Genomic DNA, 21,806 nt, shown 5'->3' with positions numbered 1-21,806 from the left:
GTTTAATCGCCTGGTATCACACCACAGTGTGTAATACACCCCTCAGTCCACTAGAGGATACCGTGTCAGTGTCACGTTTAGCCTCGCCTAGGCGTGAAAAGTACACGTATGTATGACCTAAACATGACTTTCTTTTACAAAACAAAAGTTAGTTGCTAACATAATGTAATGATTTTAACTTAACGTGATGTGCATTAAGTAACTTATGTGACACATTTACTTGCAAAAAATGACTTATTTGAACCCAAACCCTGAACTTTTTCTAAATCACAGGACATTGTTTTTGGTGTCTAAACCTAAAGCACCTTACTTTTCATGCCTGGGCGAGGAAAAGTGTGACACTGACATCGTGGTATCGTCTCGTGGACTGATGGGTGTATTACACGCTTTGGCTGGAAACAAGAAGATGATGGTCACTTCCATGACTCTGTTTTTTTTTTCCCTATGTGATTGCTTGGACAGCAACATGGGAATGAGCAATGTAGAGAGGTAGTTTATTTCTGTATAAAAGTAGCAGAGCAAAGCATATTGCTAATTCTTCATGCACATGTCCTGGGGTCTCATCTGATTGTGCCAATAGTGACTAAAAGTGCTTCACTTTTACTGCCCATGCAATCACAGGAGGGTGACAAAACACACCCATTTGCATCCCTATGATTTAAAGGACGTACTCAACATTTTGGGAAATCCACATATTAGCCTTTTGGCCAAGAGTCCTTATAGGGTTAGGCTGAAGTAGAACTAGTTTGTATGATGTGTTGCAAACGTGTTTATAATAGTTCTGAATGACCACACAATACTGTTTAAGTAGATTGATAAGGGTGCTCAGTGCCCACACAGTATCTCCAGGAAGATATTCATTGTGTTGCACTTGGTTGTTCATTAAAAGTGCCACAAATAGTAACTGAAAAATGAGATCAGGGGAGCAGGCCTCTTGAAATGATATATGTGCTAGACTAGCAGCTCAAGATGAGAGCACTGACATCACTCTCATGTTTGCACTTTAAGTATGAAGATAGAAACAGGAGCTTAGTAGTAAGACAGGAAAAAGACAGAGACAGCTGATCTGGTTCAGTCCAACCTCTTGGAAATGATGACAAGATTTCAGGAAATCAACTCTAAGAAATACTTCCACACAACCAATAAAACTACAAGTTTGAACTTTTTTTTTCTTTTTAATACAACAAACAAGAAATAACAAGTTAATGAGTGAACTTTAGTGCTGGTTGGCACATTTTGTTACCTTTGGACAGGATCAAACTATCTGTTTCCCTCTGTTTTTAGTCTTTGTGCAAAGCTGTCTCCTGGCGTTAGCTTCATATTTAACATAAACATGAGAGTGGTATCAGTCGAACAAGTACATTTCCCAAAATGCCAGACTATTCCTTCAATTTAATATCACTGTGATTAGAAGAAAAAAGATGGACAATTTCTGAACTTATGAGAAATCAAACCCTAAAAAAGTTCAAGCAGTATTTAGCTATGAAAAGAATTCATCAGATGATCCATGGATGCTCAGAGTGGAAACAACAGGGCATCGCATTGACCACTTTAAGTTGTATAATAATCTCTGAGTTCAAAGCAGATTCCTCTAACAGGATATAAAGAAACTTGACTTATATGGAGATAAGTATCACAATGACATTGGCCACCATGAGTGATGTTTTCTTATCTCATTACCTGAAGACTTGAAACATTAAACATACTCTAAATCTCGCTCTCATTCACTTGCCAATTTTGGGGGATTTTGGACACACTATCACTTTCAGTAATGACTGTCAGCTGTTCAAAACAATGTCAGAGGGACTTACATGGGCCATCTAAAACCTTCAGTTTTCAGTCCTGTTCCGACTCCAGTAAAATCAATGAGAGACTTTTGGTTTTGTTTGAAATAGGGGCACAGCATGAAATAAGGACTCACAGTGTTGTATTAATGGCTTCTAGCAACCTACTTTTGCCTTGATTGTTTAATTAGATTTTTTTTTATTTTACTGCTAGAAAACAAGCAACACCGATGGACCATCTACAAAGAAAAGTGACAAAGTGATTCAGTGAAAGCCCATAACTTCAACCTCCTTATTGTGTTAACTCTGTCTCCTCTGTTTCTTTTAGTGCAATGCTCTGGATCAAGCTGCAACACAAGGATTTTGAATGCAAGGTTTAAAAACATTTTAAACGCAACAGCAGACAAAACATTTTGTTGCTTATTGAATTGTCAATTTTTGAACTTTTTAAAGCAGTTTTGTAGGTCAAGTATCCAGTGTGTAAGAAGTGAGACTCCATGCAAGTGAACTGGAGTGGAAAATATATAATATGTAAATTATAACATTTCTAGATTGGTTGTTTCTCGTTACCAGAGGAGCACCACAGAGGAACCAGGGGAGACAGGGAGAGGAAGGGGCACAGAGGCATGCAAACACACTCACACACACACACACACACACACACACATACGTTAACTTACACGAGACAGAAGAGCAGGTCTCCAAACACACACACACACACACACACACACACACACACACACACACACACACACACACACACACACACACACACACACACACACACACACACACACACACACACACACACACACACACACACACACATCCATCCAACCCCTCCGATGTAGCATGCAGCATCTCAGTGGGAAGGAGACAGACAAGAGCAAATGGACATACTGTAGAAACTGGCCATGACGGAGTTTTGACAGCGGTCCCCCGTAAAGTCATTGGGACACCTGATGGAGGGAAAACGAGACACAGAGGGGGAAGAGGGGGATGGGGTTAAAGATACAGAGGGAAGAGAGAGGATCAAACAGGAGGAAAGAGAGGAGGAGAAGTACACAAAGACAGAGAAGAGGAGGGGAAGAGAGGAAGGGAGAGAGGGAGACATAAGAGAGCAGAGAGATGAGGGATTAGAAACAGCACAATCCACCAACTACAGAGAGAGAAAGAGAGATGACCTGCATACTGTGACATCACCGCCATCAAATATGATATCACTGCTACAGTTCAGACAGCATCACAGTCATGAGGGTCATGTGATGGTGGTGCAGGAAGTAGGAGGGGTCAAACATACAGTCATTAACCTCCAACCCCTCTCACACACAAACACAGATGCATACAAACACACACACACACACTGTTGCCTAATAGTAGATTATAACTCTCACTCAGTGCAACCATTTCTTAACCCCTGACCAAAAGCATGATGAAATAGAAAAATAAAACTTGAAAGTAAATCTGTTTTATATTTGACATCCATTATTTTGTGTATTATGGAAATATGTCTGTAAAAAGTGCTAAATCTGCATAAGGGCAGACGAGATCAGTTTATACTGATGCCTTTTGATTTACTTGGAGCCTTTCTATGAAGAGCACAAACCAACTTCAATATATTTTTGACGAAGTGGGTGCAGTACAACAATTCTCATCTAACCTATTATCACCTTATAAAGCTAATAAAGCAAATAGTTTGGCAAACAGTTCACCTATTTATACATCCAGCAAACACACAGTAACATTAGTATTTATTTCAAGTCATGTTTCTGCAACCTTGACAAGTGCAAATTGAATACTCACTTTTCTTTTACCTCTGTTTTGGTCTCCATCATCTAGTGGGGGAAACATTGGGCTCTTTAGCTGCTGAATGCTTCTTTACGTTTACCAGGTAGCTGCTAATGGCTGCTAAGAAGGTCGTTATGTAAACCTTTTCACTGGAAATGGGTGAATGCTTCTGCTGGAAATGAGTTGAGGGAATTAAATCAAAACCAAAAAGTCTGTAAAACCAAAATAAAGAGCTGAAAGATGCTAAAAGTGCTCTAATACGCTGATGTTAGTTGCAGGGTAATAATTCTCTTCGGGTTTGTCACTAAAGCATCTAGAAATGCAGCTGTTTAGGAGAGTACAGCCAGGCATCTTACATTGAATACAAAGTCCTCCCTTTGTGTAATGCCATGCTGATGTTTGGGAGCAAAAACCTGATAACCATCACAAATTATAACGGACCTAAATGAGATGACTGAACTCCAGAAATACATTCTTAAAACACAAGAACCTGCAAAAATAATAATAATAATAACTGTTTTCTATCCTGGCCTCACAAGAAAACAACAACAATGGTCGCTTGTTTAAGGGGATTAAAGTGACCAATGTTTATGAATGGCCACCTCTACTGGTCCTGGTAATTATGATGGGAGCAATGAAGGAAGTAAGGCCGTAGTAAAAAGAGCAATAAAAACCGGCTAATGAGGAAGTCGAAGTGGTTGGATATTTAAAACACGACTTTCACCGTTAATCATCCTGATTAAAAACACGAGTCAACTTTGAGTTAATTTAACTTCTATATGTCAGTTAACTGACGTAATGTATTCAACCTACATCATGTTCGCAACAAACATACTTATTGTCACCCAAACCAGGATCTTTTTCAAAATCGAACCAAGTATGTGTAAGTCCTGTAAAGGGCGCTGAAAATGCGTATGTATGTTGTCTGGGAGTAACTGTCCTGTTTTGTTGTTTTGGTTTGAGAACGTGTTGAGGTTTTCAGAGAGAAATGAAAGAGTACACACACACAGAAAGAGAGGGAGAAAGACAGCCCTCCACAGTGTTTGAGCATGAAAATGGTTGGAATAGGTTTTGGTATTTCTTGGGCATAAATAACAGCAACAGTTTACATGCAGCTGCAGAATGTGGTGTGTTGTTTCTGGATGGGTGGCGAGCTGTCAGCGATACCACGGGCTGAATATGATTCATATTCTGGCGTCAGCCATCAGACTCACAACACTGAAACTAACAAGTCGGCTCCTCACTGCATCACAGTAACTAGAAAATTGATACACACAGTTCCAAATATTGCTGTTTTTTCATGTTTTTGATGCTGTGATGTATTGATTCTGCCATTTTTCTAAATTTCTATCAATCCTCATTCTTTCGGGGAAACGCTGCAGGACCTCATTTCAAATGGCATCCTTAAGAAAATAAAAAGTATTTTTTAGAGAGTGCTTCAGAATTTAAAATGTCTTGAATTGTGTATAAATGGGTGTCATGGCTTTTACCCAGCCAGGCATCATTGATATAATATTTTTATTGCTTTAATTGATAGTAGATCAGCTTTTATTGCAGTCAAATGAAAAACAGGCATGTTATAGAAAATCTGATCTAACTGCAGTACACATTATACTGAGATGAATCACAACAGTGACAGCCGTTTTATGATATTATGGGTGTGGCCCCATTACAGTCATTATAGGATAACAGAAGCTCTCTAGCAATTTGGCCCAGCCCTCGTAATAAGCACACAGTATTTATTACATCTGGTCAACAAACGCATCCCATTTAAAATGCAAGGACCTTCATCTTACCCTCGCCTGTGTACTGTCCACAGAACCGACCGGCTATCCTTTTCTCCTCTTCCTCACCACTAAAGAGACAACTTGCATTTTGAATCAATTACAGCAAAAACCCTCGGTAGAGCCCACTCAGCAATTTCCCAGAGAGATATAAATAGAGCAGGAGGGGAGCGAGAGAGAGGCGGGAGACACTCGGTGCAGAAGCAGCCTTATGCCGGCGAAGCTTTCCCTGTATATCATTTCTTTTCTCTATGCTTCTCATTTCCCCTTCTTTCTACACCCTTTCTTTATCTGCCCGGGCCTGCTTTCCCTTTCCCCCACAATTGTACTCCCCCTCCCCCCTCCCCCCACCCCTGAGGATGAGCACAGATGGGTAAAAAAAAGCCGGCACACCGTTTGTTCCAACCATCTGAATGAAAGCAAAGCCTGTGATTAATTTTGTTATATTCATTATACAGAGGATCATCAAATTTAACAGAAAAAAAACACAGACAGCCATGGGCATTATGTCCAGGCATCAATACCAGCCTGAACTCATGGCATTTGTAGATTAGATTAGATTAAATTAACTTTATTGATCCGTGAGAGGAAATTTGGCATCTTCAACCTATAGCTGGGAACACATGGGACAATGTTTTCTGGTGGCTTCCAGATTTGTGCATTAATATGGTGCTTTGTGTGTACGTTAAAACTCCCAACAAAGTTCTGATTAATGAGAAGATCTATCTGCAGCTCTACACAGATAACAGAAGCTGAGAGGAACACTGAGTAAGCAGGACACATCGAGCTCTCACCTGCTCACAGCTCGCCAGGGGGAAAGTTTGTATGTGCTCATCTCCACTTTAACCTCCACTCTGTTTTATCTGGGACACCTTTCTGTATGTACTGTCCTCCACTTTAACCTACAGACTCCATTTTGCAGTACAGCATGATTTTTCCCTTCAGGGAAGAGGAGATTATTGGTTTCCATGGTCGGCAACAAAGCGCTTCCAAATACCACCTCAAATTTCCACGATATTAAAATTTTTTGCAGCCTGCCAGTGCAATGCAGGGGAGTGATTTGCAGCTGTCACGCAGATTCACAAGTGTGTTTGAAACAGTGTGTGAAACAGAAATAGAGATTGGGGGTCTACATATCTCTGAAGTGAACAGGCAGAGCAGACAGTCTACAGACAGCGCTCTTATTTACATCCTGTTTTCCACTGGACCTAACAGACAGGCTAACAAAGGATGACAGAGCTGAGAAGTAACTCTGGAAGCTGCTGGCTGGTCTGCTGCTACCTCACTAACTTGCCGCACCTTCTTGAAATATGCAGTGGGATGTATGTAGTGCAATCATGCACACAGCGATGTACAATCCTGCATATTTCGTACCCCTAAACAGCTATATACGCAGTCGTAATGTGTATAAGAACCCTCTCAAACAAAGTTTTCTGCTTGTCAGCACCACGAAAAAAAATAAATTAAGATTTATCCTTCAGCAATGACCGGAAGGTACATCAGATGAGAGGTAGAGAGAAAGGCAGAGCGATGGGAGGGGGGGGACACAAGGTATAAAAATACTGAGAGAGAGAGAGAGAGAGAGAGAGAGAGAGAGAGAGAGAGAGAGAGAGAGAGAGAGAGAGAGAGAGAGAGAGAAAGATGGAAATGAAGAAACAAAGCACTCTGATCTGAAACAGACACCTCGAGGATCTAAGCATGGATCTCTAGCAGATACATCCTATTATACAGGAAGCATAACACAGAAGCTTTTGATCATGCATGACTATACGCAGCATCTGTTATCCACAGTCAGGGGAAGCACTTCTTACACTTCTACAACATGACCCAGGATGTATGGCGAGTTGGAACTGAAACATTACAACCTGCACTGTACAAGTTATACATTTCTCTATGCGGAGAACAAAGACGTTTTCATAGCGTAGGTTTGTACAAAGCTTTGGTTGCAAATGCAGTTTGTATTTTAAAGCAGGACACTGTGCTTACAGACACTGGTATACTCTACAATCAATGTGACCAAAGAAGGGCACTGCTGCAAGATAACTGCTCACCTCAACGACACTCAGATGCTACAGTATGAGATAAAGTTGTCGTCGGGGATTTACTGTCGTATCATTTGCCAATATGCTGGAAAATGTTGTCTAAATTTTATAAAATTGTTTTTGATGGCACCTGGATACAGCTTGTCACATGTCATGTTCATATAAACACATGACTGTGGTTGTCTGGAATAAGTTGATGTAACAGCAGTGACTCATCTAATATTCAGTTCATGAAGATTTTTGCACTTGCTGTTCTGAACACCTACCAGTCTGGTGGCTGTTTCCTGGGAAAAATCCTCCCACTCACAGGAAGTGATGCATTTTATGTTTGCAGCTTATTTGATATAAACACAAAGAAGAAGTGGATCATTAGCCTGAGCCTTAACCACTCCTGGTCTGCGTCATTGCAGAGAAAATTACAGCTTACTTACTACTACTACATCTTACACTCAGCTTGCGGTGAATGTGGCCAATACTTTGTTGAGCAGCTTGTCTCGTCTCTTACCGACCGGGACAACAGAAAACATGGTGACACAAACAGTCACAGAGAAAAGAAGGTAAATAAGGAAAAAAGAAAGGAGATATTTGAAATAATAATGTTTGTCAGGTCTGAGCCATCTATATATTACTCACATTATCCCTATACACAAGCTAAGCACCTGCTAAATGTGGCTTCCCTGTGTTTGTGTGAGAACTTGAGTGTCAGACGCCAAAAAAACAGAAAGTAGAAGCTAAAAAATCCATTAAAATGTTGATGTACAGCTAACTCTCGAGTCTTAGAAGTCATGTTGGAGGTTGTCACCTCACATGAAAGCAGAGGGAGACAACTGCAAAGCAGATAGACAACGCACTATAAATAAGAGTATTATATTACACTTCTGCTTGAGCTCCAGTTAAAAAAATTGGTCTGTTTATTTGACAAAAGATAATGGTCTTAAGTGTCTTTAACACTTTATAGAATATAAAATATTTCAACAATTTGCTCTGAACATCTGGCCACGTAGCAGGCGGATTAAAATGTGGGCAAGAGATTGAACCAGTTCTGGTGGAGAAATGATCCAGTTCACCTTTCAACAAAAATGCTGAGCACTGCCATGCATACTATGTTATCCTCTTATTTTGTCATGTCCTGCTGAAAGTCCAAAATACCTGAAATCAAGGGGAGTAGATAAATAATATAATATAGACTTTTCTAGGAAAATTCCATGGTCAAAGCTTCTGCTTCAAGAAATGCCACCTCTTTAATTATTGCTGCTAATGTCATGCAGTCTTCATATTCATTTAACACTAAAATACAACAGTTTTAGGTGAATTAATGTAAATGTTTCACTTAGTACCAGCTTATACCAGTTATTATTATCAGACGGATGTAACTGTTACAGTGCAGTTAATGCCGGCAGTTAGCTGTCAGGGTTAGCAATATTATGATTATGGTTGCTCAGTGACTTTGATAGCTACTAACAGAGTGTACACTGACCAATTCAATAGAATGTAGATTAGTCAATCAGATTTAGGCAAACACAGATATAAAGATGTGGCTCTGTTATTAGCGGCATGTAAGAAATCACTGTACATTTTAGAAGTATTAAAATCAGCTTCGCCTCCTCTGTCCTCTTTGTTTTCGAGTGCCCTGAGTTTGCAAAATGCTTCATGGTTACATGCCAACAGAGTGACCGAGCTCAGAGGCAGCAGCTAATACACTACGTCAGTGGGACGTCCTGTTCAACTTTTCATGCCAGTAAAGTTCATCTGCTCAGAAATACTTTTTAACACAGAGTAAACAGAGGCCGAATCAACCGTCATATTACTTTCTTGTTGTTATTTAACAGATCTGCCTCAAACTGGGTGTTTTAAGTTCTATTCAAACTGCAGAGACATTCTATATATGCATACATATTTGACCTTAACATCTATAAACCTCCACAACAAACACTCCCATCAACCTGTGTATTGACTCTAAAAAAGAAAAGAACAATAAAACCTGTTATTTGTGTTAATTATTTCCACTGAGTTTTACCAGCATATTGCTAACAGTTGAAAATGACGCCACTAGTTTTGCGGTATTTGCTTCCCATCTAGAACAGTTTGAACTAATCATTGTTCATCAAATAATTAAAACCATTTAAAGACATTTACACTTCAGTTGAGATGTTCATTTTTTTTTTGTGCATTTCTTCTCATTTCACAGGCAGACCTCACTCACTCTTAAATAAAGTGATCTTATTGGAGCACAGATTTTGAATGCATGGGGACATCATGTGCAGGTGAAGATCTGTTAAAGGTGAAGATCTGTTAAAGCCATCTGCTCTGTGCTTCTGTGACAAGTGCTAACAAGTGAAAACAACAAGCCCTTAAACATGGCGGCGTGGTTGGGTGGGCTGCAGGTGTGTGTGTGTGTGGAGAGGGTATAACCGGGGAACAGGAGGTGGTGCAGTGACCAGCAACACTGAAATCACACACAGAGACAGGAAGAGAGAGGGACAGAGGGCAGGTGAAAGAGACAGGGGGAACGAGCACACAGTGATGGCTGAGGGGATGGTGTCCAGCTCAGACACAAACTTACTTGCAGGACAGCTGGTTAATACCATGTATGAAGTAACAGTCTCCTCCGTTGACGCAGTGCGCCTTCTCCGACTCATTGCAGCGCCTCGCATGACTCACACCTGGAGACGGGGTTGTGGTGGTCACTATGAGGACGACAGAGTGACAGGAAACAGACGAAAAGGAATTTTTTTTTTCTTTTTTAATATCACAGGAAGTTAGGAAGGTATTCTACCTACCATAAAAATACCATACCACCACTGAAAAAAATCTTTAAATATATTTACAAGCGATACAAGCTATTATTCTGTTTTCCCTCATTTCTGTTTTGCAACTGCTGCTACTCCGTGTTCTCCATAGACACGAGTTCAATGAAGTTTGTGATTGTACGATCAGACTCCTTCTTCTTTGATATTAAACATCTGACATATTTAACAGACAGACAGAAAGTGTTGTTGCTCACAGATCTGCACGCTGATTAGACTTGTGACGTTTTCTTGTCCCAGTGAGTTTTCAGCAACACACGTGTAGTTGCCAGAATCTTCCACGCGAACACGACTGATCTGCACCTTTGAGTTTTTTCTTGAGAGAAAGGGACAGAAGGAGGCAGAGACAGAAGAAGAGAACGAGGACAGTGATACAAAGCAGATAAAAAGACCGTGTCAATCATTGTTTCAAAAAAAAGCCACAGACTCATTTTTGGCAGGACGAGAAATGTAAATCTTTAGTCATTTAATGACTGAGTGTTAGACACGAATGCTGATGGTGGTTGCCAAAGCTAATGGGCAGTAATTTCTTAAAGTTCAAACAAGAAACAGAAGAGACACATGATGTGTTCAAAATGACATACTTCCCGTAGCACAAATAGTGCTCTTCCATGTCAGGTCTCTTGCTATAGAGCAGGAATTTTGACAGAGTAGTGTTGTTTCAAATCACACACTGCTGTTCTGTGCTGACTGGAAATGACCTCATCATGTGAACACATCATCCTCCAAAATATCTGCAGCTTTAATTATTTTACTCAGAAATTAACGTGTTATTGTTTCCTCTGCTTAACATGCTCAATAAACACACTGATTCTTTTTTCCAGCAGTAGTAGTGAAAAAAACAACAACTTTTGTGTTCAGGAACATCTGCAGCTTCCTCAGAGCCTTAATTTGAAAATTCTTTACGTCAGTGGCCCCGCCCCTTCCTCTACGGAGCCAAGATGGTGACCGCTAAGGGTGGAAAGTGTCCAGCATTTCACTCTTCTTTTTTGGGGTGTTTTGAGTGCATCATCCTGGTACTTGTCGTGCACTGCATGTTTCTGTACTTCACAGTGTGAACGCACCGATACACTCAAAATAGTGAGTGTCAGTGCACAAGTACAGCATCTGGAACACTAATATTTTTGTACATTAGAAAAAGAAAAGCAGATGAGAAGATCAGTGGATTCAGTAGCTTGTGACAAATTCTGAACATGTAAAGTGTGATCTGTAGGAATAACATGTGTGAGTGTTGTTTTAAGATAGATTTAAAATGTACTTTTCTGCCATTTTACTGTGTACCGTTTTATATTTTTGATTTATACAGTGCTGCGGACATAATTTAGGCACTTTACATATTTAGATCCATCACGCCATACCATCTGGGACGCATCTGATGAGTCCCACATTCCTCCTGCAGCATGACAATGACCCCAAACATATAGACAAAGTCATGAAAAGTATCTTTAGTGCCAACAAGGAACCCTGCAGCAGATGGTATGACCCCCACAGAGCCCAGTCTTAACATTATAGAGTTACATGAAGACTGAGGCACCTTAAATCCACAGATGAACTGTGGCAAGTTCTCCAAGACATCTGGAACAACCTACCTGCAGGGTACCTTAAAGAAGTTGTCAAGTGAAGAATTGGTGATGTTTTAAGGGCAAACCGTGTTAACATCAATGACAGATTTGATTTAGGTTTTTCTGTTTTTTGAGAAAAACTAGCATTTCCACTTTGTGGTTTTGTACCTCTGCCAACCAGTTAAGTTGCAGTTTATGTCCATGTCTGTTTAACCCTCCCGTTGTCCTCAGGTCAAAATGACCCATAGCTGTGTTCAACCATGTTCTATTTTATTTCTATATTTTTATATTTTTTTGGGATCATTGGTGATCATTCTTTAAAGAAACTCTCACAGCCTCCTTGTCACCTATGATCCCAAAAAATATGAAAATAAAATAGAACTTGGTTGAACACAGCTGCGGGTCATTTTGACCAGAGGACAATGGGAGGGTTAAACTAATATCGTAGATATATAGTGAAGACTTTGAAGGACTTTAATAAAAGGTTTTCATTGTATTTGAAGGGAGGTATGAATACGTTTATTGTATTAGTTTGTAAATTTGTTGAGAAAAACTAAATTTAATTCCTTAATGTTCACATGCTTGGAAAATAAAAGCTGATTCTGACAAAGTTGTTGCAAGACATTAGACAAAGTTTCAAATATACATGTTGCTGCAAAGAAGCTACAAATTCTAAAACATGGAAGCCCAAAATGCATCTTCAAGCCAACAGCACAAAAGATCTACACAATCAGCACAGTTTCAAGGTAAACACTACATGCAAAATATGGTCACAATCTGCCGAACATTGTTGTCAGAGTGAAGTTGACCTTTGACCTTTTAGATATAAAATTTCTTCATTTTATCTTTTATCCCACAGCCACTTATTTGTTTGGGATTCATAAGGATAAAGTAAAATGAATAAAGTAGCAAACGAATCCTTGAAGTTAACCACAAACCTACAAAATCTACTCAGTTCATCCATGAATCTAAACGACCGTTGGTGCCAAATGTGCACGAAGTAGAGAATATCGTGTTCACGAGAATGTGACAGACGGACACATGGACAACTCCAAACATAATGACTCGTGTTGCTGGCACAGCAGTAAAAATACTTGGTTACCATGGCAGTTATTACAGCTTTGCACTTTTCATATCCAAATGACCCAATAATATTTGGGTATCAAGTGTAAAATAATCTGTCTCTTTAGCTGCTAAAAACTTCACTGTGTTCACCGAATATATTCTAACTTCATCTGTTTTCTGTTTAGCAGGTTGGTTTCAGTCTTTTTTTTTTTTTTAGCTTTTTCATTGAATACATCTGCCTGCTGACTGGATTCATCACTCCGTAAAGCGGTGAGACTGAATCAGAAATGTAAAACTGTGGGCCATAAACCAAAACTACCAGCAACACCTTCACACTCCAGAGGGAAATATATCCCAAAATGCTCCTCTATTTAATTTAACCCATTGTTACTATCGATATACTGAGCTGTGCCACTTTAGCGTAAAGGTTTACTGTTTTCAGAAAGGGGAACAGGAACAGGAAGTGAAAGTCTGATTATCTACCAACAGCCAAAGCTTGTGTGTGAGGTGAAGTTACTCATTGTCACCAAACCAGAGCTCCATGCTGCACGGAGCCATCATCTTATGTACTGAGGAAACATCTGCGTCCATATGACAATAGAGTGTTTTCTTAAAGACAATGATTCAGACTGACACACTCACTTGTTGGTTTTTATTTTGAGGTCTCTGCCTTTCTGAAGCTCCTGTCCATCTTTGTACCAGCGGAAGGAAGGGCTGGGATTCCCCGAAGCCTCGCACTTTAAGTACAGCTTGTCCCCTTCCATCAGAGACTGGCCTCGCATCAGCCGCAGCTTAGGAGCAGAGGCTGGACATGGAGAGAGGGAGAGACAGATAGAGGGACGGACAGAGGGGGAGGGGGTGCAGCGAAAGAAAATCAAAGCTTGCATTATTGAAATGAACTACAGACATTTAATTAATCTATCCATTTAATTGTGTGCGAGTATGTGTGCCTTTGTGTCTGTGTGTCTGTGTGTGTCTGTCTGTGTGTGTCTGTCTGTGTCTGTGTGTGTCTGAGTGTGTCTGTGTGTGTCTGAGTGTGTCTGTGTGTGTCTGAGTGTGTGTGTGGCTGATGAAAATCTATTAGTACGGGTTCAGATTTTAAGGTCAAAACCTGCAGCGACAGGTCAGAGTTCACATGAGCGCTGGCTAAAGAACGGAGGAAAATCAATTATATTTCACACAAAACACAGACACACACGTATTCCCCGGCCACTAGCCCACCTTAACCTGAACCTAATTCTAACCTGGATACTAAGATCAAGTTTTAACAACCGTTTGAATCTGTCCCAAAATGTCCCCACTTTCCACAAAAAGTCCTCAGTCTAAAAGTCAAACTAGTCGTCACAAAGATAGACGTACACACACACACACACACACACACACACACACACACACACACACACACACACACACACACACACACACACACACACACACACACACACACACACACACACACACACACACACACACACACACACACACACACACAGAAAGCTCTTGGGTAAGGCCCGAATCCTGAAAAGCAAAGACAAACTGAAAGCTTGTAGAGAAAAGAAATCTTGCCTCAGAAACTATCTGCAGTAGACTTTAACTATGGAGCAGTCTGTGTGTGTGTGTGCGTGCGTGTGTGTGTGTGTGTGTGTGTGTGCGTGCCTGTGCTTCATCAGTCCCCGGAGACTTTCGCTCTCTCTCGCCTCTCTTTAAAAACTACAACAGACTGCATCACTGACACCAGTGCAGGCAACACAAGCTCGCAGAAGCTAAAGCAAAGAGACAACTCAGCACCATCTAGTACCATTTATACACACGCAGTACACACACACACACACACACACACACACACTGTAGTGATAGGACACGCTTGATCAAATGCGAGACAACTGTTAGGCCCACAGCTCCTCACAGCTCTGTTACATCTTCTTTTATTCCTCGTATGGTTGCAGCAGATACACTGGAGCTTAATTCAGCTACATAAGAAACTTTAGGTCAATATGTTTCTGTCCATTTTGTCAGTCCTGCAAACATCTTTGCTGCCTGTCATGTGAAAACTTCATAACTCCAATTTGTGTTCTGTTTTATTTTGAAATCAGAGCACTTTGTGTCTTCTTCTGTTGTTTTTGACAGAGTGACAGGAAACACTGGGATGGAGAGATGAAACAAAACCTCTGTCCCAACTTGAACTGCACATCTCAGTCCACCGAGCCACTACCTGGTCCAACTGACAAGGAGGCTGTGAGGGTTTCTTTTAAGAATGATCACCAATGATCCCAAAAAATATAAAAATATAGAAATAAAATAGAACTTGGTTGAACACAGCTGCGGATCATTTTGACCCGAGGACAACGGGAGGGTTAAATGCCCACATCTAAATTATTTAAGTGATTCAGATGGATCTGAGGTTGTTGGGCGATAGCTGTTTCCTTTTTTTGATATACAACTGACCAATAGGTGGGATTCATGTGCCAGAGACAGAAAAGCTGTCAGCGTGACAGTTGTAGCTTCACTTTTAAAAGTAATAGCTCTGTCTGACAAATGTCTTTGATTGACATGAAAAATGTAATTATACATTAAAAAAAAATTCAAGCAACCATCATCACACTTTATGTTGATAGATACGTCAGTCACTGCTCATTAGGTAGGCAAAAATAAACCCCCTTTTTTCTTTTTTCAACTATTTTCTTCTCAACAAATCTCTGATAAGAACTGTTTTGTGTGTGTGTGCGTGTGTGTGTGTGTGTGTGTGTGTGTGTGTGTGTGTGTGTGTGTGTGTGTGTGTGTGTGTGTGTGTGTGTGTGTGTGTGTGTGTGTGTGTGTGTGTGTGTGTGCGCGTGTATCTAAGGCCTGATATATTTCATTGCTCAAACTACAATGAGCCCCATTGCTTCACTGGGTGACACATTCTTTCATTATCACACACAATGTAGTTTATTTTGACCCAACCCCATAAACACTGTACTGCTCTCAGATATTCTTGCCAAAGCAGCAAATATGTATTAATCCGTCACTACAAATACTCCGTAACAAATGTTCTGTTCACTGTTATTTGAGTGCATTTGCCAAAAATCAAACAGTCTGTCTGTTTTGAAAGACTGCACTGCCCTTTTAAAATATAAATCTAAGTATGTGTGAACTAAGCAGCAGGAAACAATGGGTTTCTTGTGTTTCATTATTAGGACGAAGTCCCAGTCAACAATTTCAACTGGACGCCCTCCTGAAGTCAGACTTCTGACTCTGAAGGTTGGACGAACCTCATCAACCCCAACCTGGAAGTCAATGGAAGTACAAAACAAAATACAAACTCTCAATGGAGCTAAAAAGTAGATCCTTCATGAAGTACGCTCCAAACAGCTTGCAGTTATGTAAGAAGGATTTAAATATGAATTTTAGACTCGCAACGGAACAAGCAGCACATCCTTAAATCCAGTTTTCACATTTTGTGAGATTTAGTCTTGTCACAGACTCGACACACTGATGTATAATTCCACATCACACCAAAGTAAATCATCGCAGCATCACCAGATGCCGTCTCTCTCTCGCTCCATAGCTCCTGGCTTGTAATGAGTTATGCTGAAGAATCACACTGAGTGACACAGCCATCATATACAGTATATTTTGGAATAATTTGCCTGCTATTTTAGTATTTTCTTGAACAAGACTCCAGATGCCACAGTCTCAGTTAGGACTACATCTACTGTTGAATCCTGACTCAACTCAACAAGACTCTCAGCTTGTGTTAGTGTTTACTGATGGAACCAAAGTACTGATCCAGTACTGATCCAGATGAGTTCTGAATTCACTGAACAAGATGACATTGCTTTGCAGCTTGTTGGAGGCAACCTTGTTTTACTTGGTAGACTCTTGGTTTAACTCTGCATTCCTGACTTAATTTTGTTTTTAACATTAACGATGGATCAAATGTGTTGTAGTGACAAACGCACACAGAAATATCACCTGACTGCAGGAGACCTCAGCTTTAGGAGGTATTTTAGCATCTTTCAGATAACTGTTTTGGTTTTACAGCCCCTAACTTTACTGATGTAAATCAGTCTTACCACTCTATTCAGTGGTGGAACTACCAACTTTTACTCAAGTACCGGATTTAGTACATTTTTGAGGCACTTATACTTTACTTGAGTATTTCCAATTGATGCTACTTCAACCATACACTCCACTGTATTTATCTGACAGCTTTAGTTAACATAAGGACATGAGGCAGTTTACTGTCATTGCAAAAATACAACGAAATTAAGTTAGCAACTTAGCTGAGCAGCAATGAACAAGGTAAAATGAATAAGTTACTTTTCAGATAAATATTTGACAAAAATTATGATATAACAAGCTTTTAAAACACATTGTTAAAGATGAAACCAGTGGTTTCCAACCTGTTTGTCTCCTGACATCTTAGATTGGTGTGTTGTCGGGTCACACTTCAGAACAGTTGTTAACATCCCCACCAAACATGGATTTCTTTCATTTCATTAAATGTTCAAATGATCCAAATATCTCAGCAAAAGTCAAAGATTAGAGTAAATTTGTGAATCAGAACTTTGTTATTTTTTCTCTCCTCTCCCATTAATCATCTGACAACCCCTCACATTTATCTGCTGTCTCTGTATATAAAACTGTATATGAAGTAGTTGAAAGTAGCTCCACCTGCAGCAGCTACAACACTAACATGCTGTGTACACACTGATGCTTCAGTATTAATAATCGAATATATAATCATATATTAATCAGAGGGAATTAACTACTTTTTCTTTAATACTTTAACTACATCTTGCTGCTAACACATATGTAATTTTACTGAAGTAGAATTTTTCATGCAGGACTTTTACATGTAAAGGAGTAGCATTATATTGCTGTATTGATATTTTTACTTAAGTAAAGGATCTGAATACTTCTTCCACCGCTGCTCTCATCTGTGTCATTTCCAGCTGCAGCCGGCAGCTGTTTACTGCAAAGAAACAAGCAGCAGAGAGACAGTTAACAACTAGCTGAAGAATATAAAGGAGCATTTTTGTGAAGACAGAAAATATAACTAAAATGAAAGTAATTATTCCTTTTAAAACACAACTCAAAATGAATGCTAATGTTTCTTTGTTTCTAAATATTCCCAGGACCCTTTATTATTTTGGCTAAAATACACACAGTCAGAAGTCACCACTTTCCTGTCTTTACTACGGTCGTAACAAATTGCTTCCTGTATGACACTGGGCAGTCCGCTTGCTGTTTTCACCCAGCATTTTGCTGTGGATATTTTGCAGGGAGACAATGAGGAAATCATGGAAACTGTAATCCAATAACAATGCACCATATGTGGAAAAGAGATGAGATTTCATAGTGGGAGGGGCGACATTAGGCCAATTCTAGCAGTACGAATTTGACATTTAGTTTCACAATGACAAAATACCTCTGAGAATAATCATCTTTGTTTGTATTGCACTTTTCAAAGGCAAGTTACAAAGTGCTTCACAGTCAGTAAATACATTAGAAATAATCAAAAGTAAATTAACTAGAAATGCTGCCGTACAAAAGAGAGAAAACAGCAGGAGAACACGACGCAGTAGAAAACAATATGTACATAAAAAGCCTTACTGATGCTGATTTGACTTTTCCTTTCAGCAAAACATCCTTGGTATAACAAGAACAATCAAGGACTGAAGGAGTCACGGTGTTGCACTACAGTTACTCCACATCTCTTAACATGTATCATTTCACTGTGGCGAGGCAGCTGAGAAAAAGCAGACAGAAATGATAGCTGTGACTTCTCAGAAAGCAGGGAGTTCATTTAAAATATGTGTGGGAGAAAAGGGAGTGAGGTGTTCGAATATTTTTATAAAGCTTGGCAAGACACACACGAGGCGAGGTTAAAGACACACAGGAGGAGAAGGGGAGGACAGCCAGTTTGTCCATACATCCAGAGTCAAATAACAGCCGATCCTTCTGTCAATCTGCTAATCAATTCCCTTCAAACTACCACAACAGTCACATGTGCAGGAGCAATAAACAGCTTCTCTGTCTCACTTCTGTTTCCACTGTGTGGTCAGAAATATGTTTATTCACCTTCTTGCTGAAGGTTTGATTGTTACCACTGTCATGTCTGTGCTTTAACTACACAACTACAGTTGAGGGTTTATTAACTTAGCTTAGGCTAAGGTTGCTTTGATTGGTCCACACCTTTGGACTTTTCAGTTTGGTGAACCAAAATAGCAGGTGTGAAAGGTGGCACAGTCCAAACCAACAGACCAAAGTTAGGTCCAACCAAAAAAAGGTGGTCTCGGTTCGGACCTAAGGCCTTGTTCGGACTGCCATCTCAAATCTGTTTTTTGTTATATCCAGATTGTACCCAGATTCTCTGCAGTGCAACATTTTATGCTGACATGCATAATTTAGTAGTATTTTAGTAGTATATTTATATAGAGTAGCACTCCTAATTTTGTTGTATGCAGAATTTGGAATGACAATAAAGGCTTTCGGATTTCTGATTTGATTCTTGAAATTCTGGACAGCAAAAAGCCACACAAAATACACTTTTTGCAAATCGGATCCAAACCACATTTAGAAAAGGTTTGAAATGATATTTCAATCAGATATCCACGGTGCTTCTGTCGTACGGACGCTCTGGTGGCTCAGATCAAATTGAGCACTGTGTCTACAACAACAGTCCACAGACAAATGCCGAAATAAATTGTCTGCTGCCACTTCTGTGCCAGCAGCCTCCGTGTTGGAAAATCAACCAGCATAGCTGCGTGTATTGTTACCACAGCAACCCATGCAGATAGGCTGATGATGTCTGGACACAACAAATCCGATCTGCTCACTTGCAAACAACAGTATGGACAGTCTGTCCTAAAGATCTGATTTGAGAAATAAATCTGATTTGCCTGCAGTCTGAACAAAACCTGACTGAAGAATGGTTCGGTTCATTTGCAGTGTGAAAGCACTTTTTGGATGGTTTTGACTTTTGGACCAATTACAGGAAGTTGAAGCAGGCTATTGTCACCCATTAAGAATTGGAGAATGAGAAGAACCAGAGGAAAAGTGAAAATTAGGAAGCAGATAAAGACGGAAACAATTTTTTTAATGGTAATTTGGTCCATTGATAAAAATCAAAAATCAATTTGAAAAAGCATGAAAATGTCAAAAACCTATAACTTATTTTCTTAGAGGATGAAAGGGATGATATGAGAGGAGTAGACAACAAAACCACATGAAAACAAAGAAACTGTGACAGCACTGTATATGAGAAAATTCACTTGGCAGATTAGAACCAGTCTATACTGCAATTAAAGTTGGTGCAGCTGGTGACACCATTATAACAATAATAGTAAAAGTACAGTATCAACGTAATGACCGGCTATATTCAAAACATGCTGACGTCAGACAAACGCCAGTTTACAAACCAATCGATGTAAAGTTAAGGGACAGGAAGGAATGTCATGCAAAGTTTTTATGTGTCCTCATAAAACTGCAATGTGAAACCAAAAGAAGACATTATACGGACTTTCAAGTGTGAAAGGATGGAGAGAGGAGGAACCAGCTGGCCTGCTTGTGTCAGAGGTAAAAATAATAAATTTATCACAACTCTATAACTCACAAATGAACAAATCCCCAACTTGACTTTTATTGTTAATAAACTCCCTTATACCATCTGAAAAAAGCACAGACATGTTTTAGTGTCTTTAATAAGCAACTTCAACCCTGTCTCCCAGAAATGAACATTTATTCACTATCTTTATATCTTCTGCAGCACTAAATGTGTTTTGAGAGAAACCCCATGTCACCTAAATTTGCCTCTGTAACAACATATTGAGGACATGTTATTAATTAATGTATTTACCAAGTGACAATTTGCAGATGCTGAACGTATCTGCAAAATTGATGACATTTGTTTTCCCTTCTACTAAACTGAACTAAAGCATGATTAACATTTCAAGGGTTGGGTTTAAGCACTCAAAGCACTTGGTTATAGTTAGGGAAAGACCATGGTTAAATATTGAAATAGTCAACATCTAATTGAAGCACAAAGCGAGATGTTTTTACTTTTTTTTGGTATTTAACCAGAATCACAATCTTTTCCTAACAAAGGTTTCAGCAGTCTAAACTTAACCACATGTGGAACTTAAAGTCATGTGTCAAAGTCTGCTGTCAAAGTCATATCTTTGGTATGCCATGATATTTCCAAATTAGCAGGTGAACCAAATTTTTTCAGTTGAAAGAAAGACAGACATTTTTCTTAACAGTATTTTCTTTCTTTATGATTGCTCAACGCTGCTGCAATACAGTGAGTCTACAGTCCCCGTGTGTTTAAGGCAGCTGAAACATTTCCTGCTATTTAACTCAATCGTGAAGCTGTATGAGTACATTACCCAGGTACTTGAAGTGCACTGCATGTTTCCATCCTTGACAGCGTGAACGTACTGATGCACTCAGAATATTTGGTGTTAGTACATAAGTGCGCGGTTTGAGACACCCCTTGTGAGTCTGTGGTAGGACTGTCAGGTTTTGTGGAGCTAAGTGTGGAAATGAGCAGTGAAAGCTGGCCTGAAGCAGCTGGGAGAGGTGAACCTGGTTACCAATGAGATTATCCCCTCTCTGGGACGCTGTCCTCGGGCAACATGGAGGTTTTGTCAGCTCGGGAATATTAGCTCAAAACCGGAAAATAAATTACCCTTCATGGATGTGACATCCACATGACAGAATCACTGCAAGTGTCCTCAACGATTTTAACGTATATTACGCATTCGAGATAATTCTCATGGCTGCTTTGGGTATTTAAACAAACTATACTTTTAAATTTGCCCTTCATGCCAGTTACTAAATTGACATGAGTGTAATGAAATTGAGGGATACTGTGGAAAATTAAGATTTTCCGTCTGTATTTATGAGATAGTTATTTCAATGAGAAAGAAAAATTCCTACAGTTAATCATCAAAGACCTTCTACTCTGCCCAAGTACATTCATTTCAAA

The 21,806-nt window shown here is 39.7% G+C and overlaps 1 protein-coding gene across 3 annotated transcripts in view; it reads right to left on the bottom strand.

Annotated features, from left to right (window-relative positions):
* The window catches only part of LOC138628846 (pro-neuregulin-2, membrane-bound isoform-like), a 54,207-nt gene that overhangs the window by 14,747 nt on the left and 17,654 nt on the right, over positions 1 to 21,806 (bottom strand). For all 3 annotated transcript variants that reach the window (XM_069712145.1, XM_069712144.1, XM_069712146.1), the window contains exons 2-5: positions 13,475 to 13,637; positions 10,403 to 10,521; positions 9,962 to 10,085; positions 2,685 to 2,743 (exon numbers count right to left, since the gene is read on the bottom strand). In XM_069712145.1, the coding sequence (XP_069568246.1) occupies positions 2,685 to 2,743; positions 9,962 to 10,085; positions 10,403 to 10,521; positions 13,475 to 13,637 (465 nt within the window). The remainder of the gene's footprint in view (positions 1 to 2,684; positions 2,744 to 9,961; positions 10,086 to 10,402; positions 10,522 to 13,474; positions 13,638 to 21,806) is intronic.

Source organism: Brachyistius frenatus, unplaced genomic scaffold (assembly GCF_029030835.1).
Source record: "Brachyistius frenatus isolate BFR_SWC_R1_liver_20210118 unplaced genomic scaffold, ASM2903083v1 Contig_107, whole genome shotgun sequence".
Classification (NCBI taxonomy): Eukaryota; Metazoa; Chordata; class Actinopteri; family Embiotocidae; genus Brachyistius; species Brachyistius frenatus.
The sequence above is the reverse complement of the archived record's forward strand: the minus strand, read 5'-3'. Positions and strand labels throughout refer to the sequence as shown.